The sequence below is a fragment of the Haliotis rufescens genome, unplaced genomic scaffold (genome assembly GCF_023055435.1).
Source record: "Haliotis rufescens isolate VD_foot unplaced genomic scaffold, xgHalRufe1.0.p SCAF_5, whole genome shotgun sequence".
Taxonomy (NCBI): Eukaryota; Metazoa; Mollusca; class Gastropoda; order Lepetellida; family Haliotidae; genus Haliotis; species Haliotis rufescens.
The window spans coordinates 27,610,330-27,633,860 of record NW_025964223.1 but is presented as its reverse complement, the minus strand read 5'-3'; the positions used below and the strand labels follow the sequence as shown (position 1 = coordinate 27,633,860).

The following is a 23,531-nucleotide window of genomic DNA, read 5'->3' as shown; positions in this document are numbered from 1 at the left end:
AAGATCCAGTTTTGATTACCAACATGTATACAATGTGTGAAGCCCCACCATCATGTTGCTGGAATATGGCGTAAAACCAAACTCACTCACTCACTCATATATATTGTTTCACATCATCTTTTCTGCATGTAGTTTCTCATTTATTCATCAAAAGTGAACTTTGAATGAGGATTCCTGATCAACATCACGACCCTTTTCAAAATCCTTGATGCTTGTTAAAAGTTCATCTTTGAGAAAAACTTAATACTACTTTGGATGTGATTGGTTTTATATAGATTTATGAATATTTTTATATGTAGCCAACTGAAGATGTAGAAGTGTGTTGTACATCCTTCAGTGCAATTTGTCAGTCTGTAATCCACAGTAGTGACATACGGAAACATAGAACCGCTGACGTTAAATGATGAATGATGGATAAGTGAGTTCTGTAACTGCTGCTTGAGGAGTGATGTATGAAAATATTGTGTATTGATTGCATATGACATTAGGCCCTGCTGCACCTGTAAAACACCCCAGATAAAGCATTCTGTTTTATATGCTGCTATTCATATGTAGTGTTCAATTGTTACTAACGAAAGAGAGGCGTGGAAAGGTAAAGAATGTTCAGCAGGAATGATAAGCACTGTTAAGTGTCAAGTGTGGTTGGAAGACAAGGAATAAACTCTTCAGCAGTAAAAAAGGTGAAAATGTCTACTGCGCATGTGCATTAAGGTAAACAATCGGGTACTGCTTGTCGAGCACTATTAATTGTCAGTAAAGCGTTGGCTAATAAGATTAACTCATTGGCCAAGCCAAGCTTCGCTTCAAGCTGGCCCCGTGAGTTAATTGAAATCCGAAAAGGTGCGCATGGAAAAGTGCACTACTCCTATTTTATGTTATCGCGATAGCAGCACACAAGTTCTGACGAAAAGATTCAATTTCATGGCACCATTGTAAAGATTTACCTGACACTAAGAATTGTATTCAGATGAAGAAAAATATGAGATGGACGTCCAAAAACCATAGACTCGTGCTGTGGGAGCGGGTAAAGAATATATACAAAACAAAAACTTGAATCCTGCAGGTGTGGCTCAATCGATCGACCAACCAATGGAATTCATGCCCGGGTAAAAAAACGGGTAAAAATTCCGGTCCGTCGATAACGGACAAGGACGTAAACAATCTGTCATTGTCATTGAATAAAATCATGTTTTTCTTCTCCATTTATTTTTATACTTGATGTTATTATTACTGCAATTGCTATAGTTTAAACTGTAGCATTTGCAACATATTGTTGACATAACACACGCAGTGAACTTCCTACAAATACCCGCCAGAAACACATGGTCCTCTTTGTGACTGCTGATGTATCCCATAATTATTACTGTTCGTGCTCACTAATAATGGAGCTATCAGACTTATGATGACATGTGAACATGATTACAGAATGAACATCAATATTTGGTTGGACTACATATTTCATAAAGCAAGACAACAGGCTACTGATTTCTTCTGTTGACTTTTATTTTTACCATCCTGAAATAAACGATCAAAACGATATGCCTTAACTGTTCCATGACGTGGATGAAATAACTAATCAGCTGCTAATTGATATAGGAAATGCTCACACTCATAATGTGAACTCTCAACATCTACTGAATGTCCTATTGAATCATAGACCATTCATTGTGTGCTATGATGAATAGATAAACCACTAAACTTGTGAAGTTCACGTAATAATTTTCAAACAAACAATCCTGATAGTGCAACATGTCAGTTTTAAATCACACACATTCAAGTACACACACGTCTTCTTCTCATGTTTCCGCATTCAGCCTCTAACCGCACAGACCACGGCCACCTATTGGCTAAACAAGTCTCCTGGTGGTAATGAAGGCCGCAAAGTGACACCAATACACAGGATATTCAAAGTCCTTTTACACGCGCTTCAGTGACTTTGCCCACGCACGCAAAAAAACGGGTGCTGTAGTAGAAATTGTAAATCCACATCCCAAAGAGGCCCCCCTGACTGGTTAAGTACTGTATGTTTTCAGAGTTTGTCGAAGAATCCCCAGATGGCCCAGCACCTGTTTGAAGGAGTCCTTACTCTGCCCACCGCCTACCATCTCTCCGTGGCGGACGAGGATTCCGACAAGTCAGTGCATATGTTTTACTAAACTCCATTTGCTATAAAGTATGTATATTAATATACCAAGTGGAGTAGTATGGATCACTCAGTGATTCATGGTTGACTAAAATAGACTATTGGTAGACAATGTAGCAGCTGTGTCTGGAACAGCACGCTAGGAAGAATACGATTGGTGACAACCTAGGAAACGGACCTAGCTGCAAACAATTGTGCCATGAGCCTGCATTTTGTCACTGGGTTGTTATGCCATATCTTTCACTAAATCAACAATGCTAGGTGAGACATGTATCATCATCATTATGGAAGATATGTGTCTTTAATATGGTTACAAACTTCCCTTCTTGAACGCTTCCCCTTTGACAGTCAGGTTGGGACTTGTTGTGGCGACAAGGGTCTTGTGATTATTGACTGTCAGACTGATTACCGTAGGATATGATACTATCAATTCATATTCTTGTAATGGAATACAATCACTGCTTGATGATGAGCTTCTGGTAGCAATATTTGGATGTATTAAATCCTTCGCAGCATTTAAGTGATAGAAAATGTAAAACCGTGACTTCCTGCTGTGTAGGGTGGAAGGACAGTGGTTGAAACTGGGCCTAATACCCTGATGATTTGTGTTCCAGGTCAGTCAACTACTGCAGGATATTTACAGAAATGGCAGAATCATTTTTAGAATCTATTGTTTCCACACCTAATCAGGTAAGAATAACAAGTGACTGTGAAACTACTTCTTTGAAACAGTAGCTATTGTTATCTATTGAAATTCCTATTTTCCCATTCTTTCAAAGACTACATTAAAACAGTACATGTAAGAGAATTGTTTATGATAATTTTGTGGTGTTTCCTGACTGGTGTTTTTCAATGATGTTGTTTATTATTTCAGGCTCTTGGGGATTTTAGAACGTTGGAACTTTTGTTAACCTGTGTCGGCCATCATTTGTACGAGGTAACATTATTATTTGACAGTTTGCAATGTTATGACCTGGTCCTGTTGCTCAAGATAGCCTAAAGTTCAGTGGTTAAAGCAGTGGCTTGTCAAGCTGATAACTCTGGTTTGATTACTTGCAAGAATTCAATGGTTCAATCCTACTTTTAATGTCTCCAGCTGTTATATTCTTGGAATATTAGTGTCAAACCAGACTCACTCACTCCAGCTGAACCAAGTAGGATAATGTACAGGTACTTGAGGTGATGTGTCAGAACGTTATGATCTTATGAGGTGACATTGTGGACCATTATTTATATGTCAAGGGGAATTATGGAAAATATGTTATCCTTGTTAAACAAGGTTTTAGTAATCTGGATATCACCCTTTGTGATATGGTGTCAAGATTGCACATGCTATCACATGCTGGGTCCAAGCTTCACAGGTTGGATCCTAGTGTCATGCTTGTTCCTAGTGTCACATGCAGGGGTCTTGTGTCACATGTTGGGTCTTATTGTCACATGTTGGGTCTTAATGTCACATGTTGGATCCTAGTGTCACATGTTGGGTGCAAGTGTCACATGTTGGGTCTTAATGTCACATGTTGGATCCTAGTGTCACATGTTGGGTGCAAGTGTCACATGTTGGGTCCTAGTGTCATGCTTGTTCCTAGTGTCACATGCGGGGTCCTTGTGTCACATGTTGGGTCTTAATGTCACATGTTGGGTCTTAGTGTCATGCTTGTTCCTAGTGTCACATGCCGGGTCCTAGTGTCACATGCGGGGTCCTTGTGTCACATGCGGGGTCCTTGTCTCACATGTGGGGTCTTAATGGCACATGTTGGGTCTTAGTGTCATGCTTGTTCCTTGTGTCACATGCGGGGTCCTTGTCTCACATGTGGGGTCTTAATGGCACATGTTGGGTCTTAGTGTCATGCTTGTTCCTTGTGTCACATGCGGGGTCCTTGTCTCACATGTGGGGTCTTAATGGCACATGTTGGGTCTTAGTGTCATGCTTGTTCCTTGTGTCACATCCAGGGTCCTTGTGTCACATGTGGGGTCCTTGTGTCACATGTGGGGTCTTAATGTCACATGTTAGGTCTTAGTGTCATGCTTGTTCCTTGTGTCACATCCAGGGTCCTTGTGTCACATGCGGGGTCCTTGTGTCACATGTGGGGTCTTAATGTCACATGTTCGGTCCTAGTGTCACATGTTGGGTGCAAGTGTCACATGCGTGGTCCTTGTGTTACATGTGGAAGACTAGTGTCACATGTTGGGTCCTAGAGTCATGCGACCCGTTTTAGATTCCGGGGTAGAATAGGTCTTCAGCAACCCATGCTTGCCGTTAAAGGCGACTATGCTTGTCGTAAAAGGCGACTAACGGGATCGGGTGGTCAGGCTCACTGACTTGGTTGATACATGCCATCGGTCCCAATTGCGTGGATCGATGCTCATGATATTAATCACTGGATTGTCTGGTCCAGACTCGATTATTTACTGACCGCCGTCATATAGCTGGAATATTGCTGAGTGCAGCGTTTAACAACAAACCAACCAACCAACCAACCTAGTGTCATGCTTGTTCTTAGAGTCACATGTTTGGTCCAAGTGTCACGTGTTGGGCCCTAGTGTCACATTTGTGGTCCAAGTGTCTCATGCTGGTCCTGTTGTCACATTTGGGGGGCCTAATGTCACATGCTGGGTCCTACTGTCACATGTTGGGTCCAGGTGTCATATTCGGGGTCCTAGTGTCAAATTTGGGGTCCTAATGCCACATGCGGGGTCATAGTGTCACATGCTGGGTCCTAATGTCACATGCTGGGTCCTAGGTCTTCAGCAACCCATGCTTGCTGTAAAAAGCGACTAACAAGATCGGGTGGTCAGGTTCGCTGACTTGGTTTGCTGTGTGTCCCAATATTGTGGATCCATGCTCATGATGTCAATCACTTGATTGTCTAGTCCAGACTCTGTTATTTACAGACTGTCGTCATAAAGCTGGAATATTGCTGAGTGTGGCGTTATACAACAAACAAACAAACAACAAACCTACTGTCACATCTTGGGTTGTAGTGTCACATGCTTGTTTCTAGTGTCACATGCTGGGTCGTAGTGTCAAATGCTTGTTCCTAGTGTCACATGTTTGGTCCTTTTGTCACATGCTGAGTTCTATTGTCACATGTCTATTGTCCTACTGTACCTGTTTGCCCCTAGTGTACCTGTTCGCTCGTAGTGTCACATACTTGTTCCTATTGTCACATGTAGGGTCCTAGTGTCACATGCTGGGTCCTAGTGTCAAATTGTAGGATCCTAGTGTCACATGTAGGGTCCTAGTGTCACATGTAGGGTCCTAGTGTCATATGCTGGGTCCTAGTGTCACATGTAGGGTCCTAATGTCACATGTAAGATCCTAGTGTCACATGTAGGATCCTAGTGTCACATGTAGGGTCCTAGTGTCACATGTAGGATCCTAGTGTCACATGTAGGGTCCTAGTGTCACATGTAGGATCCTAGTGTCTCATGTAGGGTCCTAGTGTCACATGTAGGATCCTATTGTCACATGTAGGATCCTAGTGTCACATGTAGGGTCCTAGTGTCACATGTAGGATCCTAGTGTCACATGTAGGGTCCTAGTGTCACATGTAGGATCCTAGTGTTACATTTAGGATCCTAGTGTCACATGTAGGGTCCTAGTGTCACATGCAGGGTCCTAGTGTCACATGTAGGGTCCTAGTGTCACATGCTGGGTCCAAGTGTCACATGCTGGGTCCTATTGTCACATGTAGGATCCTAGTCACATGTAGGGTCCTATTGTCACATGTAGGGTCCTAGTCACATGTAGGGTCCTATTGTCACATGTTGGGTCCTATTGTCACATGTAGGGTCCTAGTGTCACATGTAGGGTCCTAGTGTCACATGTTGGGTCCTATTGTCACAAACAGAGACATAATGTCACATGTTAGGCCTAGTGTCACATGTTTAGCCCTCATTCACATGTTGGATACATTTTTATCATGATCGGGGGCCTAATGTCACATGTTGGGTTCTATTGTCACAGGCTGTGTCCCATTGTCACATACTGTGTCCTATTGTCACATACTGGGTCCTAGTGTCACATACTGGGTCCTAGTGTCACATGTAGGGTCCTAGTGTCACATACTGTGTCCTATTGTCACATACTGGGTCCTAGTGTCACATGCTGGGTCCTCGTGTAAAATGTTTGTTCCTCATGTCACATGTTAGCTCCTATTGTGACAGACTGTTGATTAGTGCCACTAGTGCAAATCGTGAGTCTACTAAAATGTATTGTATGCAGAGCTTATGATAGCCCCTATATTAGCATGGAGAGCTTTTAAGGCTCTGTTTACATGGTCTATATACTTAAACGTTTGAGGCACAGACTGGTTTTATTTGTTTGCTCTTCATCCAGGTTGCCGAGATCACCTTTAACTTCTGGTACCGACTGTCAGAGGAGCTGTATCAGCTGAACTCAGTCGACATGAATGAAATATTCAAGCCCTACATCCAGAGACTGATTGTAGCACTATCACGGCATTGTCAGATGGAACCCGATCATGTTAGTTGATCTCACACTCTTAGATTTGAACCATTTTCACTCACAGTGTGAGACTGTCTGCACTAAGGCTCGGACATATTAGTGTTATTTCTCATGCATTGTGGCATCATTAAGAATTTTGTTTCTTCATTACAAATCCGTTTCAATGTGTTCATCTTAATCATGTTAATATCAGTAATTTACTGTTTATTTTAACTTAATTCATGATTTTCATTCAAGAACTTTAGCATAAGTATTTGCTTGAACATTATAATGATTACATTTCATTTGATTGAGTTCGATACCAAAGGACATTAGAAGATGGTACTTGTTGTTACTCTGCCTGACGCTCGGCATTAATGTGGCTAAAACAAGGACTGATTGGCTCTGAATCACTGTACTGTGTCTGATTTACCATTTCACCTAACCTCGCTTGATAGACTCTTTGTCAAGTTCTTTGTTATAGTGATATTTGTTGTTCAGTTTGTGGGATATCTCTTGCAGGAAGGGGTTCCAGATGACACGGGAGATTTTGGGGAGTTCCGTCTCCGAGTGTCTGAGCTCATCAAAGATGTAGTATTCATTGTTGGGTCCTCGTCCTGCTTTTCACAGGTAACAATGACCGCTGCACACGCTGTTTCAATTGTTTCTCACAGTTGCATGTTAGCATCATATGTGATCTTGTGGACTAACATGCAACTGTACATATAGTCATACTGGTGCGTTGCTTCCTCTGTAAGCAAAGACATGATTGATGTGCTAAAACACGTTTACTTCTGTTCAATTCCTGTAAACTGTAACATATCATCCCCAGTATAAAACTTTAAAACAATTCTATAAAGGAACCCTTGAGTATTAAGATGCAGTTAGGTCTGAGGTGAAGAAGAGATGACTTTAGGCCACTAGAGCTGAGAAGGGGATGAGAATGGCTTTGGGTGATTGTTTAATGAGAAAGGATATGTTCTGGGGTCTTAAGAGAGACTACATTTTCTGTAATACATTAAAATTCATGGTGACAGGGGGATATCACTGTAGACGTAGATAACTTTACAAAAATTGTAATTGATACTTTGAAGATTGACTAATATCTTTACAGTGAGAACAGTTCCTAGACTACTTTTGTTAGAAACTGAGACGTTTTGTTGAGTCAGAAACTGTGTGATGAAATGTCTCTAAGAGACTGTTGACAATGTATTATGTGTTCTTCCCAGATGTTTGAGAACCTGAAGAACCAGGCCACATCCTCCTGGGATCTGTCCGAGTCCTCCTTGTTCGTCATGAGCGCCGTCGCCAAAAATATTCTCCCGTACGTACACCGTCCTCCACATACTCTTAACAGGCAGTGTACCTGTGAATAATTCCCATGTTTGTCTTTGTTTGTCTGTCTGGAAGCAAAATTATGATTAAATGTAAGTAGTTTTGCTTGTGCAGCTGCAATAAACAATTGTAAGAAGACCTTGGAACTTTCAGTTTTCTCACAGGACAAATAAGTTTCATGTTATCAATTTTATGAAGTAGTAATACACACCTTTTGTGTGATCAATGAAAGTTAGGGCTTGAGATAAGTGGTTCACCATGGTTTACAGAGATTGCCTATCTGCAGTAATATTTTTAATTTTAAATTTAAATATGTGCTTTACAGAGACGAGAATGAGATAGTGCCTCAGGTGTTAGAGGCCGTGTTGTCACTCCCGAATACAGCCCACGTCGCTGTCCGGTATTCCAGTGTCCAGCTCATTGGGGAACTCTGCGAATGGATAGAGAGACACCCACAGTATCTAGGTGAGTTAACACATACTGCTGAGAAACAGTTTTGTGTATTCATGGAGAGAATTCTACCAGGTACAGTGCAATTGTAGTTGACATATTTCTCAGGCTGTTAAGGGGCAAGTCTCATCAGTATATACAACTTTGCAGATTTGGATATTTCCTAACATTGTCAAGGCAGATATTGAATTCAAAACATCGAAAGCAGCACGTAAATAAGGTTTATTTGCACTTTAGTCTTTTGTCTTATCAATTTCAAAGGCTGAAAAGAAAATACTGCAGAGACAGGTCCATTATATAGAGAGGCTCTGTATCTGGTCTTGTTGGAGGAAATTACCTCTTGATTGCACCAGCTACCTCCACAATTACACACTTGTTTGCACCAAGTACCTCCAAAATTACACACTTGATTGCACCAACTACCTCCAAAACTACACACTTGATTGCACCAAGTACCTCCAAAATTACACACTTGATTGCACCAAGTACCTCCAAAATTACACACTTGTTTGCACAAGCTACCTCCAAAATTACACACTTGTTTGCACCAACTACCTCCAAAATTACACACTTGATTGCACCAAGAACCTCAAAAACTACACTCTTGATTGCACCAACTACCTCCACAATTACACACTTGATTGCACCAAGTACCTCCAAAATTACACACTTGATTGCACCAAGAACCTCCAAAATCACATGTTTGATATCACAAAAAGCCTGCCCCTCCATTTGTACTCTAGCAGGAACAGCCTCTGTTCCTGGTCATGGTTCTCTGCACAGGTTCCCGACAAGGCTAACCTCATCTTCACCTAGGCAAGGGAGTTAACTGACTATAAAAGTCCAGTTTCCACCCTTGCCGAATTAGGCTGGTATTATGGAGTTATATTTTGACTGGACTAACCAGTCTATGCATAGTCCAATCAAAATCATGCAACGAAATCAAAATCTACTTCGTAAACTGTTGTGCAGATTTCGGTCGATTACAGGATTTGCAAAGCATGTGCACTGCCAACGTGTTGTCAACAGATATTTTCCAGATATTTTCATGTTTTTAATCAAGATGCTCATGTGATTTGTTGCGATGATAAGACCCGTTTTATCGCAATATAGATCTTGATTATTGATCAGATTGTCTTGACTGGGCGCCGTCATTTTGTTTGAAACAAGTGACACGAGAGGTGGAACCTGATTGGTTCATAGGAGAGGCTTAGAAGGGACATAACTCGTAATAATCACTGGTGGCGCTACAATCGAGGTGTATTGAGCCTGGAATTCCAGCCTGGTTCGGCAAGGGTGGAAACTGGACTTTTAAAGTCAGTTAACTCTCTTGCCTCGGGAAGATGGGCTAACCTATTCATCACCCTTTTTAACCCTTAGACTTTCTCCTTTCCACAGTTAGCAATGATCATTTGTAGTGTACTTTCATTCATATGAGTGAGATTAAAGGATTATAATGTACTGTTCTTTCAACAATCACAAATTGAGGTCAATATTCGGGGAGAAAAAATGTGGGAGACATGCTTTTTCTTCAAATACGTTTATTGTTCATGTTCAGTACTTTTCTCATTTATTTAGTTGTTAAACTTTGCTTTGTTCAGAATATTGGCTGATCTGTGTATAAAATGATACTTGGTATATGGTACTTACTTTCACAACTTTCAGATATGACTGACAATAGTAACTCAAATATGGATGGATGATCCCATCTTGGATGCATGGATTACAAGTGATTGCAAATTACATTAAGTAATACGTTACCACTGTTATACCGAGGCTGTTGTCCCCCACAACTGCTCTTATAGCGAAATCTTCCACAGAGATCTCAATTACCTCATGCAGCACGTGCGTAGCCACCTAGCTGCCATGTGACACCCTTCACTCTTGTCTCTTCGCTTGCCTTCGCAAGACGTATCCATAGACTGCTCTGCGTTCTACCAGCCTCCTGCTATCCTTGGTGATATTTATTACTGTTTCTTAGTCCTAAGTAAACTGTAATTTATGGGGCGTTCGTTATACGGCGCTTAGAAAATTTTCCCGCCTTTTTTCGCTACTAACGGGGTGTGGCGGCGGCACTTTGTGTTTTCCGTCAACCTTTAGTGGTATATTGTGGGTTGTTTTTTTGCATCAACTATTATTATATATATATATATATCTATAATATATGTATTTTATGTATTCGCTTTTATCGTTTGTTTTTCTTCGGAAAATCTACGTTTGTGAATATGTTTGGTGTGTGTGTTGTAACTATGTTTTGCTTTTTGTTCAAAGAACAATGTCTGACATGGAATTGGATTTGTCCAGCACCCCGACTACTCCTGCTGGCAGGCGCTGCGGCGCTTGTCAGAAGTTTTTGTCGTCCCGGGATCCCCACGATCGATGCCCGCGGTGCCGGGTCCCTTGCGAGGACACCCGGTACGCCCTGTGCGAGGGTCTGGGGCCTGAGGATTTTGAGCGATACAGGCGCTACGTGCGTTCTGCTATCACCCCTGAGGTGGCCGGTTCGTCCGGTCGGGCGCCCATTGCGGGCACCACCTCCTCGGCGACGGATCCCTTGGCGGCCCTTGGGCTGTCCGGGGATTCCATCGCGGCTTTGTTGTCACAATTGGTGGACTCCAAACTGGCGGCCTTATCTCAGGATAAGGCCCTGGTTGTTCCATCCCCGGCCCCTTCGGTGGCTGCGGGTTCGGATGCGGGGTCTACGGGTACGGCGGCGGCTACCGTAGTCACCAGTCCTTCCCCCGAGCCGATACTCCCGTTATCGACTAAGGACCGTGTGGCCATGGTGTATGACCTCTTTGAGGACATGCCACGTCCCCAGCCGGTACCCTGGGGAATCCACGGCTCGGTGGGTTCCTCCGAGGTTTTCGACGAGTCCGCCGACAAGGCTTTTCCCGCGTCAACTTTGTTGCGCGGGATCAAGCTGTCTCTGGAGAAAGCCTTTGCGGCGGCCTCCGGTCGGGGACTCTCGTTACCTCCTCCGTCTTGGAGAAAGGGTTCGTTCCAGGTGCATGATTTGGCCTTCCCGGAATCAAGTCCCACCGCGGAGGCCCATGTGGAGAGGTTGGGTGTCCGTGCCCCACCTGCTGCTACAGTCACTCAAGCGACTTTACAGCAGATGGACACTCTCTCTCGGCACTCCATGCTCGCTATGTCACATGGCGACACCTACTTGGCGGCGGCGGCCAGTCTAGTCGAAGGTTCCCCCACAGACCGAGACCAGCGCATTTACAACTGTTTGATCGGTTTGAATGCAACCCTTGAGTACATTGCCGGGGCTTCGGCCTTTCTTTCTGGCATGTGCCATTTTTTGAGTTGTCGCCGCCAACCAGGAGGTGTTACTTTCGCAGCCTTGGTCTGCGCAGACCCTATTTAATAATCGGATCCCTGGTGTTCTAAAAGAACAGCAGTCTGTTTCGTCTGCCGCGGCTTCGCAGCATACGTTGGATCTGGTTGGGTCTCTGCACAGACGCCTGGGTGGTGCCCCTAAACGGAGTGCCCCTCAGGATGCTGCGGCCGGGAAGTCCAAGTCTGAGGTCCGCTCTGAGGGCCCCGGTAAGGGCAACCTGCCACCCTATTGGGGGAAGAAGGGACACTGGGGGAAGCCTAAACCGTCTCGTGACAGTAAGGGCTCCTCCAAATGACTCTCTCTTGCAGGGTTCGTGTGCCAACAGCGCCAGCTTCGGTTGGCCCGTAGGCGAACCCGAGTCATTCAGCCCTGGACAGTTGCGTCTGCCGCAGCCTGTCAGGCCTCCCTTCCCTTCCCCTGTCGGAGCCAGACTCCAGACTTACTGGGAGAATTGGGAACAAATGTTCGACGACCCATGGGTGGTCAACACGATTCGGTACGGCTATCGGCTAGATCTCAAAGCGGATCCGCCGCTCACCGTCGCCCCGTTGGAAGGTTTCTATTCGGAAGCCGATCTTCCCATCCTTGCCGATGCCATCGGCACTTTGGTGGAGAAGAGGGCGGTACGGGAGTTAGTCCTACCAGAAATAACACCGGGGTTTTACTCCAGGATATTTCTTGTTCCCAAGAAAGACAGTGCCGAACTCAGAATGATTCACAATCTGAAATCGTTCAACGAGTTTTACCTGCACAAGCCGCCCAAGTTCAGAATGTTGACCTTGGCGGACCTGAAAGCTCTGATCATGCCGGCCGACTGGCTCGCTTCGATCGACCTGAGGGATGCTTATCTGCATGTTCCGATTCACTCGGATCATCACAAGTATCTCAGGTTTGTCTTTCAAGGCAGGCACTACGAGTTGGTTGTACTCCCATTCGGTCTTTTGTCCGCTCCCTGGCTGTTCACCCGGTTAACCACCCCCATGGCAATGACGATTGAGCCTTACGGTATGCGCTTGACAGTGCTTTGGTATCCCTATATGGTAACGCCACGCTGGGAGCATGCGCATCGAGTGCTTCCGCCTTGTTGTTTACTTCCGCTGGCCGGAAGGAACAAGAGCAGTCAGGTTTCGGGTTGTAGGTGCTCCCCACCGCCTAGTCAGCCTCGGTATAACAGTGGTAACGTATTACTTAATGTAATTTGTAGAATTTTCCTATTCGGAATATTCTATAAGTAATACATTACCACTAGGCTGCTGCCCGACCGTCCGTCCCCCGAGCACTTGCTCTCGCAAGAGACGAGTGAAGGGTGTCACGTGGCAGCTAGGTGGCTACGCACGTGCTGCATGAGGTAATTGAGATCTCTGTGGAAGATTTCGCTATAAGAGCAGTTGTGGGGGACAACAGCCTCGGTATAACAGTGGTAACGTATTACTAAAGAATATTCCGAATAGGAAAATTCTACAAAACAAAGATTAGTTTGTTTGTTTTGGTTCTTTTCTCCAAATCACAGATTCCTGTTGCAGTTGAGAAAAAAACACACAAAGATATAGCGACATGTCATAGACTCTGTGAATCCGTGTCACTTGCTAACGTTACATTACACTATACACATGGCTGAGTGTATTATGATACCTGGACTGACTGCCTACATACATTATGCAATAATCTACTGCTGTTGCATGTTGTTGTGAGATGAGTGACTGAAGGTGACACAAACACTCTTCAACACAACTATTCTTGACATAACATACCGGTACATGGAATCCATACTGATATACAACTCAGCTTGCAGGCCTAGCCAGCCATGCTAATTAAAACGTGCCTCTTCGTTAATGCTTCAAGCTTTGTTTGGGTTGTCACAAATACAGATCTCCAAATACATACTTTTAATTAAACACAACAGCGCTAATTTTTAAACACTCTTTTCTCGGCTATCGTATTGTACATCATACTGGCTACATGATTATGTAAGAAACATTTATTACTATTTTCACTTTAGCTGTTTGTCCCAAATAGCAGCATTTGCTGTTGCCTCATTCGTCAGTATTCACTCACCCACTGTTTCAAATGGTTATGCACCATGTGTAATTGAACTTCTTTGTCCCTTTGGATTTCCTTTAAGTAAGGATTACTTCTTTTGTCTAGATATTTCCTCGGGGTGAAAGCATCCCCATGTGAATGCCTCCCCATGCCAAATGTAAGGAAGGACCTGCCCCATACTGACTCTCCCCGTCAGAGATACCATCACTGAGCATGGTGACAGTGTGCTGCTATTCCGTGGAATTCCATGGAGGGGAAAGCCAGCTGCATAGTTTCTGTTATTTAAATAATGATCCAGACTCCAGATCCCCTTCTGTTGAGCTGAATATTCGTCCTACTATTGTCCACCTGGTCAGTTGTATACAGAGTTTGTAGGAGAAGTCTGCAGTGCTAGCGCATGTACTGTTGTATGGGTATGTACAGTCACAAATTCAGGTGTTGTCGTTTGACTAAATGCTGTAAGTGTATTGCTTGAATAAATGTGTTGTACTTGGCCCTGTTCCACAAACCGACCTTATCGCTATAGTTCCTATACTTTTACATAGACATACGGCAGTAGTAGCGTTAAGATTGCTTTGTAGAACCGGGCCCTGTACTGTTGGCTGATGACATTAGTTTCATTGCCAATACAATGCAAGTCTGCTGTATAACCATGATAACAGTCCATGATGTGAAAGATGACAGGTGCAAGTGTTCTCATTTCTTTATTACTTGGTAGTGAACTGGTGACTTGTTTATGAATATTCCTCATCAGGTAAAATGTATAGGATACTGTATATGGTCGGTCACAGAAAATAATGGCCTTGCAATTCTTATGTCATGTTGTATAAATATAATATACACGCATTCATGAATATATACTTGCAATTCACTGCATTTGGCATTTTCTCTCTTTTTTATGGTAATTTATGGCAAAATATAGGTATTTCATAATAAAATCAAACCAAAAAAATCTTTAAAAAAAGTGTTTGTTGAAAAAAAGGAATTGGCAATTGCGATGAACAAATGATAAGTGTTATCATGGTTATGGCTAAAAGTGTGAAGACTAGTGATGGAGTAAAGGAGATGCTGATGCTGCTTTGTGTTGCAGACCCAGTATTACAGTATCTCCTGGCCGGCCTCCAGCAGCCCCCTCTCGCCTCCATATCTGCCAACAGTCTACAGAGCATCTCCACACAGTGTCGAGACCACATGATCGAACACTTCGCCGGACTCATACAGATAGTGCAGGCAATGGGCACCTTCAATCTCTCTAATGATGCTGCCATAGGACTACTGAAAGGTAGGGGTTGGTGTGATTGGAAAGGAATTTGATCAGGAAAGATGGAAGAGCATGTTTTAAGTCTCTGTGTCCCATTTTCATGAATGAAAGCATGGATAGCTATATATGTAAAATTAACAAAATGTTATTGAAAGAATGAGAACATGAATGTGTTTAAACACAAGACATTCATCACCTCTCATTCAGTGTTATACTAATACTGTGTATTGGTTTTATATGGAAGCACCTTTTATTACATTCAAGGGCAAACATATCGGGGTTCATAAAATCATATGTGCCCTACGGTCATATCACGTCATGAGACAACAGTGTATTGTTTCCGTCATCTGGATAGCATTGTTGACGTCATTCAAATCTTATTGTGACATGAGGTCATCATGGTCATAGCTGAAGATTGTTGACGTCATTCGACAAATTGTGGTTCCACTGTTGCGACTTGCTGTCCTTATAGGTAACACTAAATGAACACTCATATGATAGACAGATAGTGATAGTGATGATTATGTTTCTAGGTACAGCCACTATTCTGGGCCGCCTTCCTCACGGTAAAGTCACGGAGGGCCTTCAACAGCTGTGCTCCATACAGTTATCTCCCCTGAATAAAGTAAGCCCATATACCTCAACTTAAATATAGTGTTAGATGCATCTATAATGCATGACGTAATAAGTTCGTCAAATTAATTAATTAAGACGATTCAGTTTGTGTTGCATAATTTGTTGAAAGTATTTCCTTTTAGTTGTGTCTTTACTTTTTGTTTAGTCTTTTTGCTGTTTTCTTCCCAGTTAATATCTGAAGAAACTGGGCCAGTGAAGCATGGCTCAATCAACGACCCTACACTATGGCTGGACAGACTAGCTGCAGTCTTTAGGTGGGTGAGCAGTGTTGGAAAGTAAGAATTAACATTAAGCAGTCCTTGGCCTTGTTGAATACTATAGGAACAAACCACCAGGATCCCAGGTACCCAATAATTTAAAATGCTCGTTCATGGAACAGGAGACTTTGTAGAATTAATAGCTTTGGACTATGTTTGTTCAGACTGTAGCAACATATCGATGGTCATGTTACTGGTTCCATGATAAGACAATAATTGTATGAATATGCTGCTCATATTTGGCATATTTTTGGAAAATGAATCCTGTGTAGTCATTTCTGATGGTATGTTCAAGAGTTCCCATTCCATTGTTAATATAATTGAGTGAAGTTTACTAAATATGTTTCCATTCTGTGTCTTTCCCAGTGATGATAGAATACAACTCCTGAGTATGACAAATGTATCACTTCCTGACTAATGGGTCAGTGGATATGTGAATGAATGATGATGAAGACATGTTCTCTGTGTACAGGTTTACAAACCCCAGTGTGTCCAACGGGCAGGTCCATCCATGTCAGCCGGTCATACAGGAGGTGAGATGCTCACTGGCAGTAGTAAAACCTTCATGCGTAAACTTAATGAAGGAACTATTCTCCGTACACAAAGCAAAAATTGCTCTTTCCTAAAAGTGATATTGATATTCCAGGCTAGAATTTGTTCCTTGTAACCTATTGTTGTAGTTGTAGGGGATTTAGTGGATGAGGTGGTCAGGCTCAGTGACTTGGTTGAGTGCATGTTATTGTACCCATCAGTGTGGGACGTTACTCATAATATCAGTCACTGGTTCACCTGGTCCAGACTCAGTTATTTACAGCTGGAATATTGCTGGCTGCTTTGTTAAACATGGACAGTAGTATTTACAATTGAAGGTTTTAAGTTGACGATAGACTCACTGGTGATTCAGTAACTAGTAAGCTGCAAACAAGGTGGGTTGGCCCAGTGCTATGAAGTGGCCAGGGTTTTACGTGACTCACAAATGTAAAGAATGCAAAAACATATAGTGTGTCCCAAGGGACGTACAATAATATTCATTGTCACAGCTAACCAAGAGCAGGTATGGGTGTCTGTATTTCACCCATCAATCATGACCACTGTCCACATGATAATTGATTCATTCCAGGCTCTAAAGTAATTATTTAAATGTACAGTACACTACATAGTTTCATTAGATTACAGGACCATCATTTTGCCTGCAAGGACCCTTTAAATTAATTATTGAAGGTCCCGTGGATCCCCCACTTTGTAAGTCAAGGTAAAACCCTGAGTGACTCAACTCCATCACGACCTGCATGTCCGAGGTTTGGGAGTTATCAGCACCAGACCCATGTTTGCTGGTTACATCAATGTCATATCTGCCATTAAACTGATGTCAGTGAAATATTGGGAAATGTGATATTAAAACTAAACTCGTTTCCTGAGGAGTATGATCATGGTACCATGTTGGTCTTTGTGTTGTAGGTATGGCCAGTATTATCTAACGCATGTAACAAGTATCAAGCAGATGTGAGGATCATTGAGAGGTGTTGTCGCTGTATTAGGTTTGCAATCAGATGCCTGGGGAAGAACTCCGCAACATTGTTAACACCTTTAGTCACACAGGTAAGAGGACAGACAGTACTCTCATTTATACTAGACAGTGGCATCCCGGGGCCACATCCAGAAGTCTTCACACAACAGATACTAGATTAATGTCTATCAAGATGCTGCAAATTGCAAAATATGTGATTGACAGTTTACAGTTGGTCATGATAAAACTGAAGAATAAGTGTTAAAAGGCATTCACTGACTAATTTAAGTGTATAATGCATTCGCAATTTGGCCTCTACTGTACTCTACTCTACTGGTTTCCAGATGGTGAGTCTCTACCAGGTCCATCAGCATTCATGTTTCCTGTACCTCGGCAGTATTCTCGTAGACGAGTATGGCACAGAACAAGGCTGTATACCAGGGCTTCTAGACATGTTGCAGGTGAGGAACTTCACTGTCGCAGATGGGTCGTTTTAGGGGGTAGTGAAAGAAATGGTGATCAAAGGGATGGGGACGATGAAAGCGATGGGGACGATGGAGGTGGTGGTGATGAAAGGAATGATGATGAGGCGGGTGCTGATGAAGTGGATGGTGCTAATGAAGGGGATGGGGATGATGGTGTGAGTGAAGATGGTTTTATACAGCTTTTAGCAATATTCCAGCAATATCACGGCAGGGGACTCAGAAATTGACTTCACATATTGTACCCATGTGGGGAATCGAACCACTAGGCTACTCACCGCCCCATAATGATGGAGGTGGTGGTGATAAAGGGAATGACGAAGGGGATGATGGTGATGATTGGGTTGGTAGTGATGAAGGGGTTGGTAGTGATGAAGGGGATGGTGATGATGGAGTCAGTGGTGATGACTTATACTGAGAGTGTCATGGGGTAAATATCATGGTACTGAATGTTTTTTCCTCTGCTGACAGGCTTTTTGCGGACCAACATTTAAGATTCTAGAAGAGCACAATGGTCTTCGCAACCACCCTGATACAGTAGACGACTTATTCCGGTTATGTCTTAGGTGAGTGAAGTAACATTGTCATTAGTTATTAGCTTGAATTATATCATGGTCTTGCATGTTAGAAGTGTTTCTGCTTATGAACATATTTTAATATTAATCATGGTAATGGTGGAACCAGAGACATTGACTGTAGTCATACTTGATGGTTGAAGTGTTTATGTTACAGAAAAATAGGGTAAGCAGTAGGACACCTGATTATCTTTGTGATATGGCAGGAATAGCACTGACTGGTCCATGAAACAGCATTCAATCGCTGATAATTTGATGTTGCACACCGTAGATCATGTGTCCTTTTACTGCCAGGTTCATCCAGCGATCGCCTGCATCCTTCCTGCAGAGTCAGATGGCCAAGCCTCTCCTGTGTTGTGCAATAGCGGCGTGCTCCCTCGATCACAAGGATGCCAATGCTTCCGTCATGAAGTTCCTCACAGACTTCATTAAGTGTGCAAGAGAAAAAGAAGTAAGGTGTTCCTGAATTCAAAGTCCCATAGGTTTTAGTTCAGTTTGATTGGTCAGTAATACTTGTTTGTTGTGATGTTATCTAAAATAAGGATTGTATGGTCACAATGTCTGTGTATGTATGGATGGTATGCTGCTAACCTGATATGAGTACAGTGACTATCCAGGTGGACGTGTTGTCATGGAATTGTATTTGCCACCATAATGGAACTGACATTTTCAGCTTAATTTCAAGTTCAACTCAACCTTGGTGCTCATCACAACAGTTGTTGCCTTCTGAACTATGTAGACGTATACCATGTCTTCGTGTCGGTGTGGATTGTTGCCTTGACCAGACATGATCTTTTCCAGGCTGCTGGGATAGAGCTGGAATATTGCTGACTGTGATGATCAACAATTCACAGCCTTCACAACGGTTGAGTTTTGTGAGATAATATCAGACTGTTTATGCTTGTTTTACATTTCTCTGACTTCTTCAGGACAAGGAGGACTTTGAGCTGCGGAAGACAGCAGTATCAACGTTACTTAATGATCATGGTCAAGCTTTAGTGCATGCATGCATCAATGCCTGCATCTTCTGTCTGCCCACGTATATGATACCGGATGTAGCTGAAGTTCTGTACGAGCTGATGCTGATTGACAGGGCGGTAGGTTGATATTTCAAATATTTGGGGAAAATATGACTAAAACATTGATGTTGATAATATGAGCGATGAATATGAATAGGAGACTGATATTGATAATATGAGGTATGAATATGTATAGGATACTGATATTGATCAAATGAGTGATGAATATGTATAGGATACTGATATTGATAAAATGAGGGGTGGATATGAATAGAATACTGATATTGATAATATGAGGGGTGGATATGAATAGAATACTGATATTGATAATATGAGGGGTGGATATGAATAGGATATTGATAATATGAGGTATGAATATGTATAGGATACTGATATTGATAATATGAGGGGTGGATATGAAAAGAATACTGATATTGATAATATGAGGGGTGGATTTGAATAGGATACTGATACGAATAATATGAGGTATGAATATGTATAGAATACTGATATTGATAAAATGAGGGGTGGATATGAATAGAATACTGATATTGATAATATGAGGGGTGGACATGAATAGGATACTGATATTGATAATATGAGGTATGAATATGTATAGGAGACTGATATTGATAATATGAGGGATGAATATGAATAGGATACTGATATTGATAACATGAGGGATGGATATGAATAGGATACTGATATTGATAACATGAGGGGCGGATATGAATAGAATACTGATATTGATAATATGAGGGGTGGATATGAATAGGATACTGATATTGATAATATGAGGTATGAATATGTATCGGATACTGATATTGATAATATGAGGGGTGGATATGAATAGAATACTGATATTGATAGTATGAGGGGTGGATATGAATAGGATACTGATATTGATAATATGAGGTATGAATATGTATAGGATACTGATATTGATAATATGAGGGGTGGACATGAATAGAATACTGATATTGATAATATGAGGGGTGGATATGAATAGGATGCTGATATTGATAATATGAGGGGTGGATATGAATAGAATATTGATATTGATAATATGAGGGGTGGATATGAATAGAATACTGATATTGATAAAATGAGGGGTGGAAATGAATAGGATGCTGATATTGATAATATGAGGGGTGGATATGAATAGAATACTGATATTGATAATATGAGCGATGAATATGAATAGGATACTGATATTGATAATATGAGGGGTGGATATGAATAGAATACTGATATTGATAATATGAGGGGTGGATATGAATAGAATACTGATATTGATAAAATGAGGGGTGGAAATGAATAGAATGCTGATATTGATAATATGAGGGGTGGATATGAATAGGATACTGATATTGATAACATGAGGGATGAATATGAATAGGATACTGATATTGGTAATATGAGAGATGGATATGAATAGGATACTGATATTGATAAAATGAGGGGTGGATATGAATAGAATACTGATATTGATAATATGAGGGGTGGATATGAATAGAATACTGATATTGATAATATGAGGGGTGGAAATGAATAGGATGCTGATATTGATAATATGAGGGGTGGATATGAATAGGATGCTGATATTAATAATATGAGGGGTGGAAATGAATAGGATGCTGATATTGATAATATGAGGGGTGGATATGAATAGGATGCTGATATTAATAATATGAGGGGTGGATATGAATAGGATGCTGATATTGATAATATGAGGGGTGGAAATGAATAGAATACTGATATTGATAACATGAGGGATGAATATGAATAGGATACTGATATTGATAATATGAGAGGTGGATATGAATAGGATGCTGATATTGATAATATGAGGGGTGGATATGAATAGGATGCTGATATTGATAATATGAGGGGTGGATATGAATAGAATACTGATATTGATAATATGAGGGATGAATATGAATAGGATACTGATATTGATAATATGAGAGGTGGATATGAATAGGATGCTGATATTGATAATATGAGGGGTGGATATGAATAGGAGATTGAATTACAAACTACTGAATGCTTTCCCTTGGTTATCTTAATTTACCTGCCCTTGATTTTCATTAACATTTTTCCAACCAATCAGACATCGGGATAAAGAAAAAGAAAGTGGGTGAGGGAGATGGACGTGAAGACATCCTTTCCATCTGAATGAATTTTAAAGGGCTCTCTTTTGCACGTCAGTCAGTTTTTCAATGTTGAATGTACCGCAAATTGTGTTGTAGTCAATGAAAATCAAGCGGGGGGGTGTAATTTAAGATCACGAGAACCCCAGGACACAGGAATGGATCCAGGGGTTAGTGTAGGTTCACCAAAATGCGAGCCCTGGGGATATAGAGGTTGGTTTATCCATTTGTAATATGCTATTATGGGTATTATGTGAGATATATTTCACTGCTTGTGCAGACTCATGTCTCAGCTGGACTTTTCTTCACTTTGCTAACTTGTGTTTTATGACAGACATTCTGTGTATGGCTGGAGACAACGCTGACCGCCCTGCCCACTGAGAGTAGTGGAGGAGCTGTCACGGCCACGAAGAAACAGCTGACAGATTTCCATAAAACAGTCACAAGGTATGTGAACATGTGATGACACTGACTTAGAGTGCCTCTCCTGCTTGTTAGGTGATAGTAATACATAGGAACACAATAGTCATCAGAATAGATTGTCACTCAAATTTGACATCTCCCGACAAGAAAAGGTGGGAGGCATTTTATGTTAATGTTTTTTATAGTCATGCTCAGGACATCTGTGTACCTGTGATTTACCAAGTGATTTTCTTTTTCTATTGACTGGGGAGAGTAAAATGATGCGAGACCACTATTTAGTAGTGAAGTGGGCAGGGGGGAATTCTAAATGTTTAAACTTATCCTATCTCACCATGCTCACACTATACATATCTTCTTTGATCCTATGTGTGCAACATGCTTAAACCCTGTTTCCATCTTCTAAAACAAAAACATTAGCCTAAACACACCCCAGCATCACTATGGTAACGACCAACAATTAGGTCCATTTGGTGCTCTCATGCACAGTAACCTTCCACATTTTGACCATGTGCGTCTCTCTACCCACTTATTCTCTTTCTAATCGTCACCGTGTGTGGACATATTGCTTGGACCTAGAGAACACATTTGTTTTGTTGAGACTTATTGCGGTTTGAGACAGTCTACAACATGGGAAAGAAGAACAAACTTCCCCTGGCCTGTGCGAAATGCCAACATACTGATTCAACATCAGACCTGCACAAGTTGTGCTGCGATTATTGTGACCAGTGTAATTTGGAATCTAGATGCACAGAGTGTCATTCTTTAGAAGATTCTGCTTTCCGTATCTATGTCCAGAGATACCACAGATGAATGCTAGACCGCAGATCTAAGTCTAAAGATTCCATGATATCATCGTCTGTCTGAGAAAACGAAAGTCGCTAATCCATTCAAGATTCCATTCTCAGAATTGTCAAACACGCACGATCATAGGAGGAACAATAATCTGACTGCTCCATCCAAGGCTACTCATCAGGATGCTCCCAATCGTCTATCTTGGGATTGTCAGAAAGAAGTTACACTGGATCGAAGCAGGGGATAAGGATTGGGACCGGCACTCTCTCTCTAAGGATAGGCATTTAAGATCGGACTGACGCTCCTGACATTCCTCGGAACACGATTGTACACACCGCTCCCATGTTTAACACTTCCCAGAACAACTAGTATTGTGGGATTAGTCGCAGGTACCAAGGTCTAGTTTGACTTTGGTTGACTGCTCTTCAGCTCGTACCCCCTCGGAATGCCCTTACTACTTTAGAGATTGGTCCCCTGTCATTGATACCATCACAAACATTAGTCTGCAACATTGAAGTCCCCATTAGGCATGGACGTTACAAGAAAATGAACGGTGTCCCAAACCTTTATTCCACTCACCACTGCCTCGAGTATGTGATGTAGGGTTTTGGTTCGAAGATCCTCTTACAGATATTGTCAGTCGTTCCTTTTCACGTCTT

At 42.0% G+C, this 23,531-nt stretch overlaps 1 protein-coding gene across 1 annotated transcript in view; it reads left to right on the top strand.

Annotated features, from left to right (window-relative positions):
* Positions 1–23,531, top strand: part of LOC124110384 (transportin-3-like) — a 41,077-nt gene that overhangs the window by 11,203 nt on the left and 6,343 nt on the right. Inside the window, exons 10-26 of the mRNA XM_046469721.2 lie at positions 2,034–2,134; positions 2,758–2,833; positions 3,018–3,080; positions 6,486–6,632; positions 7,116–7,223; positions 7,823–7,917; positions 8,254–8,393; positions 14,858–15,049; positions 15,562–15,653; positions 15,833–15,918; positions 16,394–16,454; positions 17,380–17,520; positions 17,773–17,889; positions 18,382–18,476; positions 18,780–18,936; positions 19,415–19,582; positions 21,992–22,104. Coding sequence (XP_046325677.1) covers positions 2,034–2,134; positions 2,758–2,833; positions 3,018–3,080; positions 6,486–6,632; positions 7,116–7,223; positions 7,823–7,917; positions 8,254–8,393; positions 14,858–15,049; positions 15,562–15,653; positions 15,833–15,918; positions 16,394–16,454; positions 17,380–17,520; positions 17,773–17,889; positions 18,382–18,476; positions 18,780–18,936; positions 19,415–19,582; positions 21,992–22,104 — 1,952 coding nt within the window. The remainder of the gene's footprint in view (positions 1–2,033; positions 2,135–2,757; positions 2,834–3,017; positions 3,081–6,485; positions 6,633–7,115; positions 7,224–7,822; positions 7,918–8,253; positions 8,394–14,857; positions 15,050–15,561; positions 15,654–15,832; positions 15,919–16,393; positions 16,455–17,379; positions 17,521–17,772; positions 17,890–18,381; positions 18,477–18,779; positions 18,937–19,414; positions 19,583–21,991; positions 22,105–23,531) is intronic.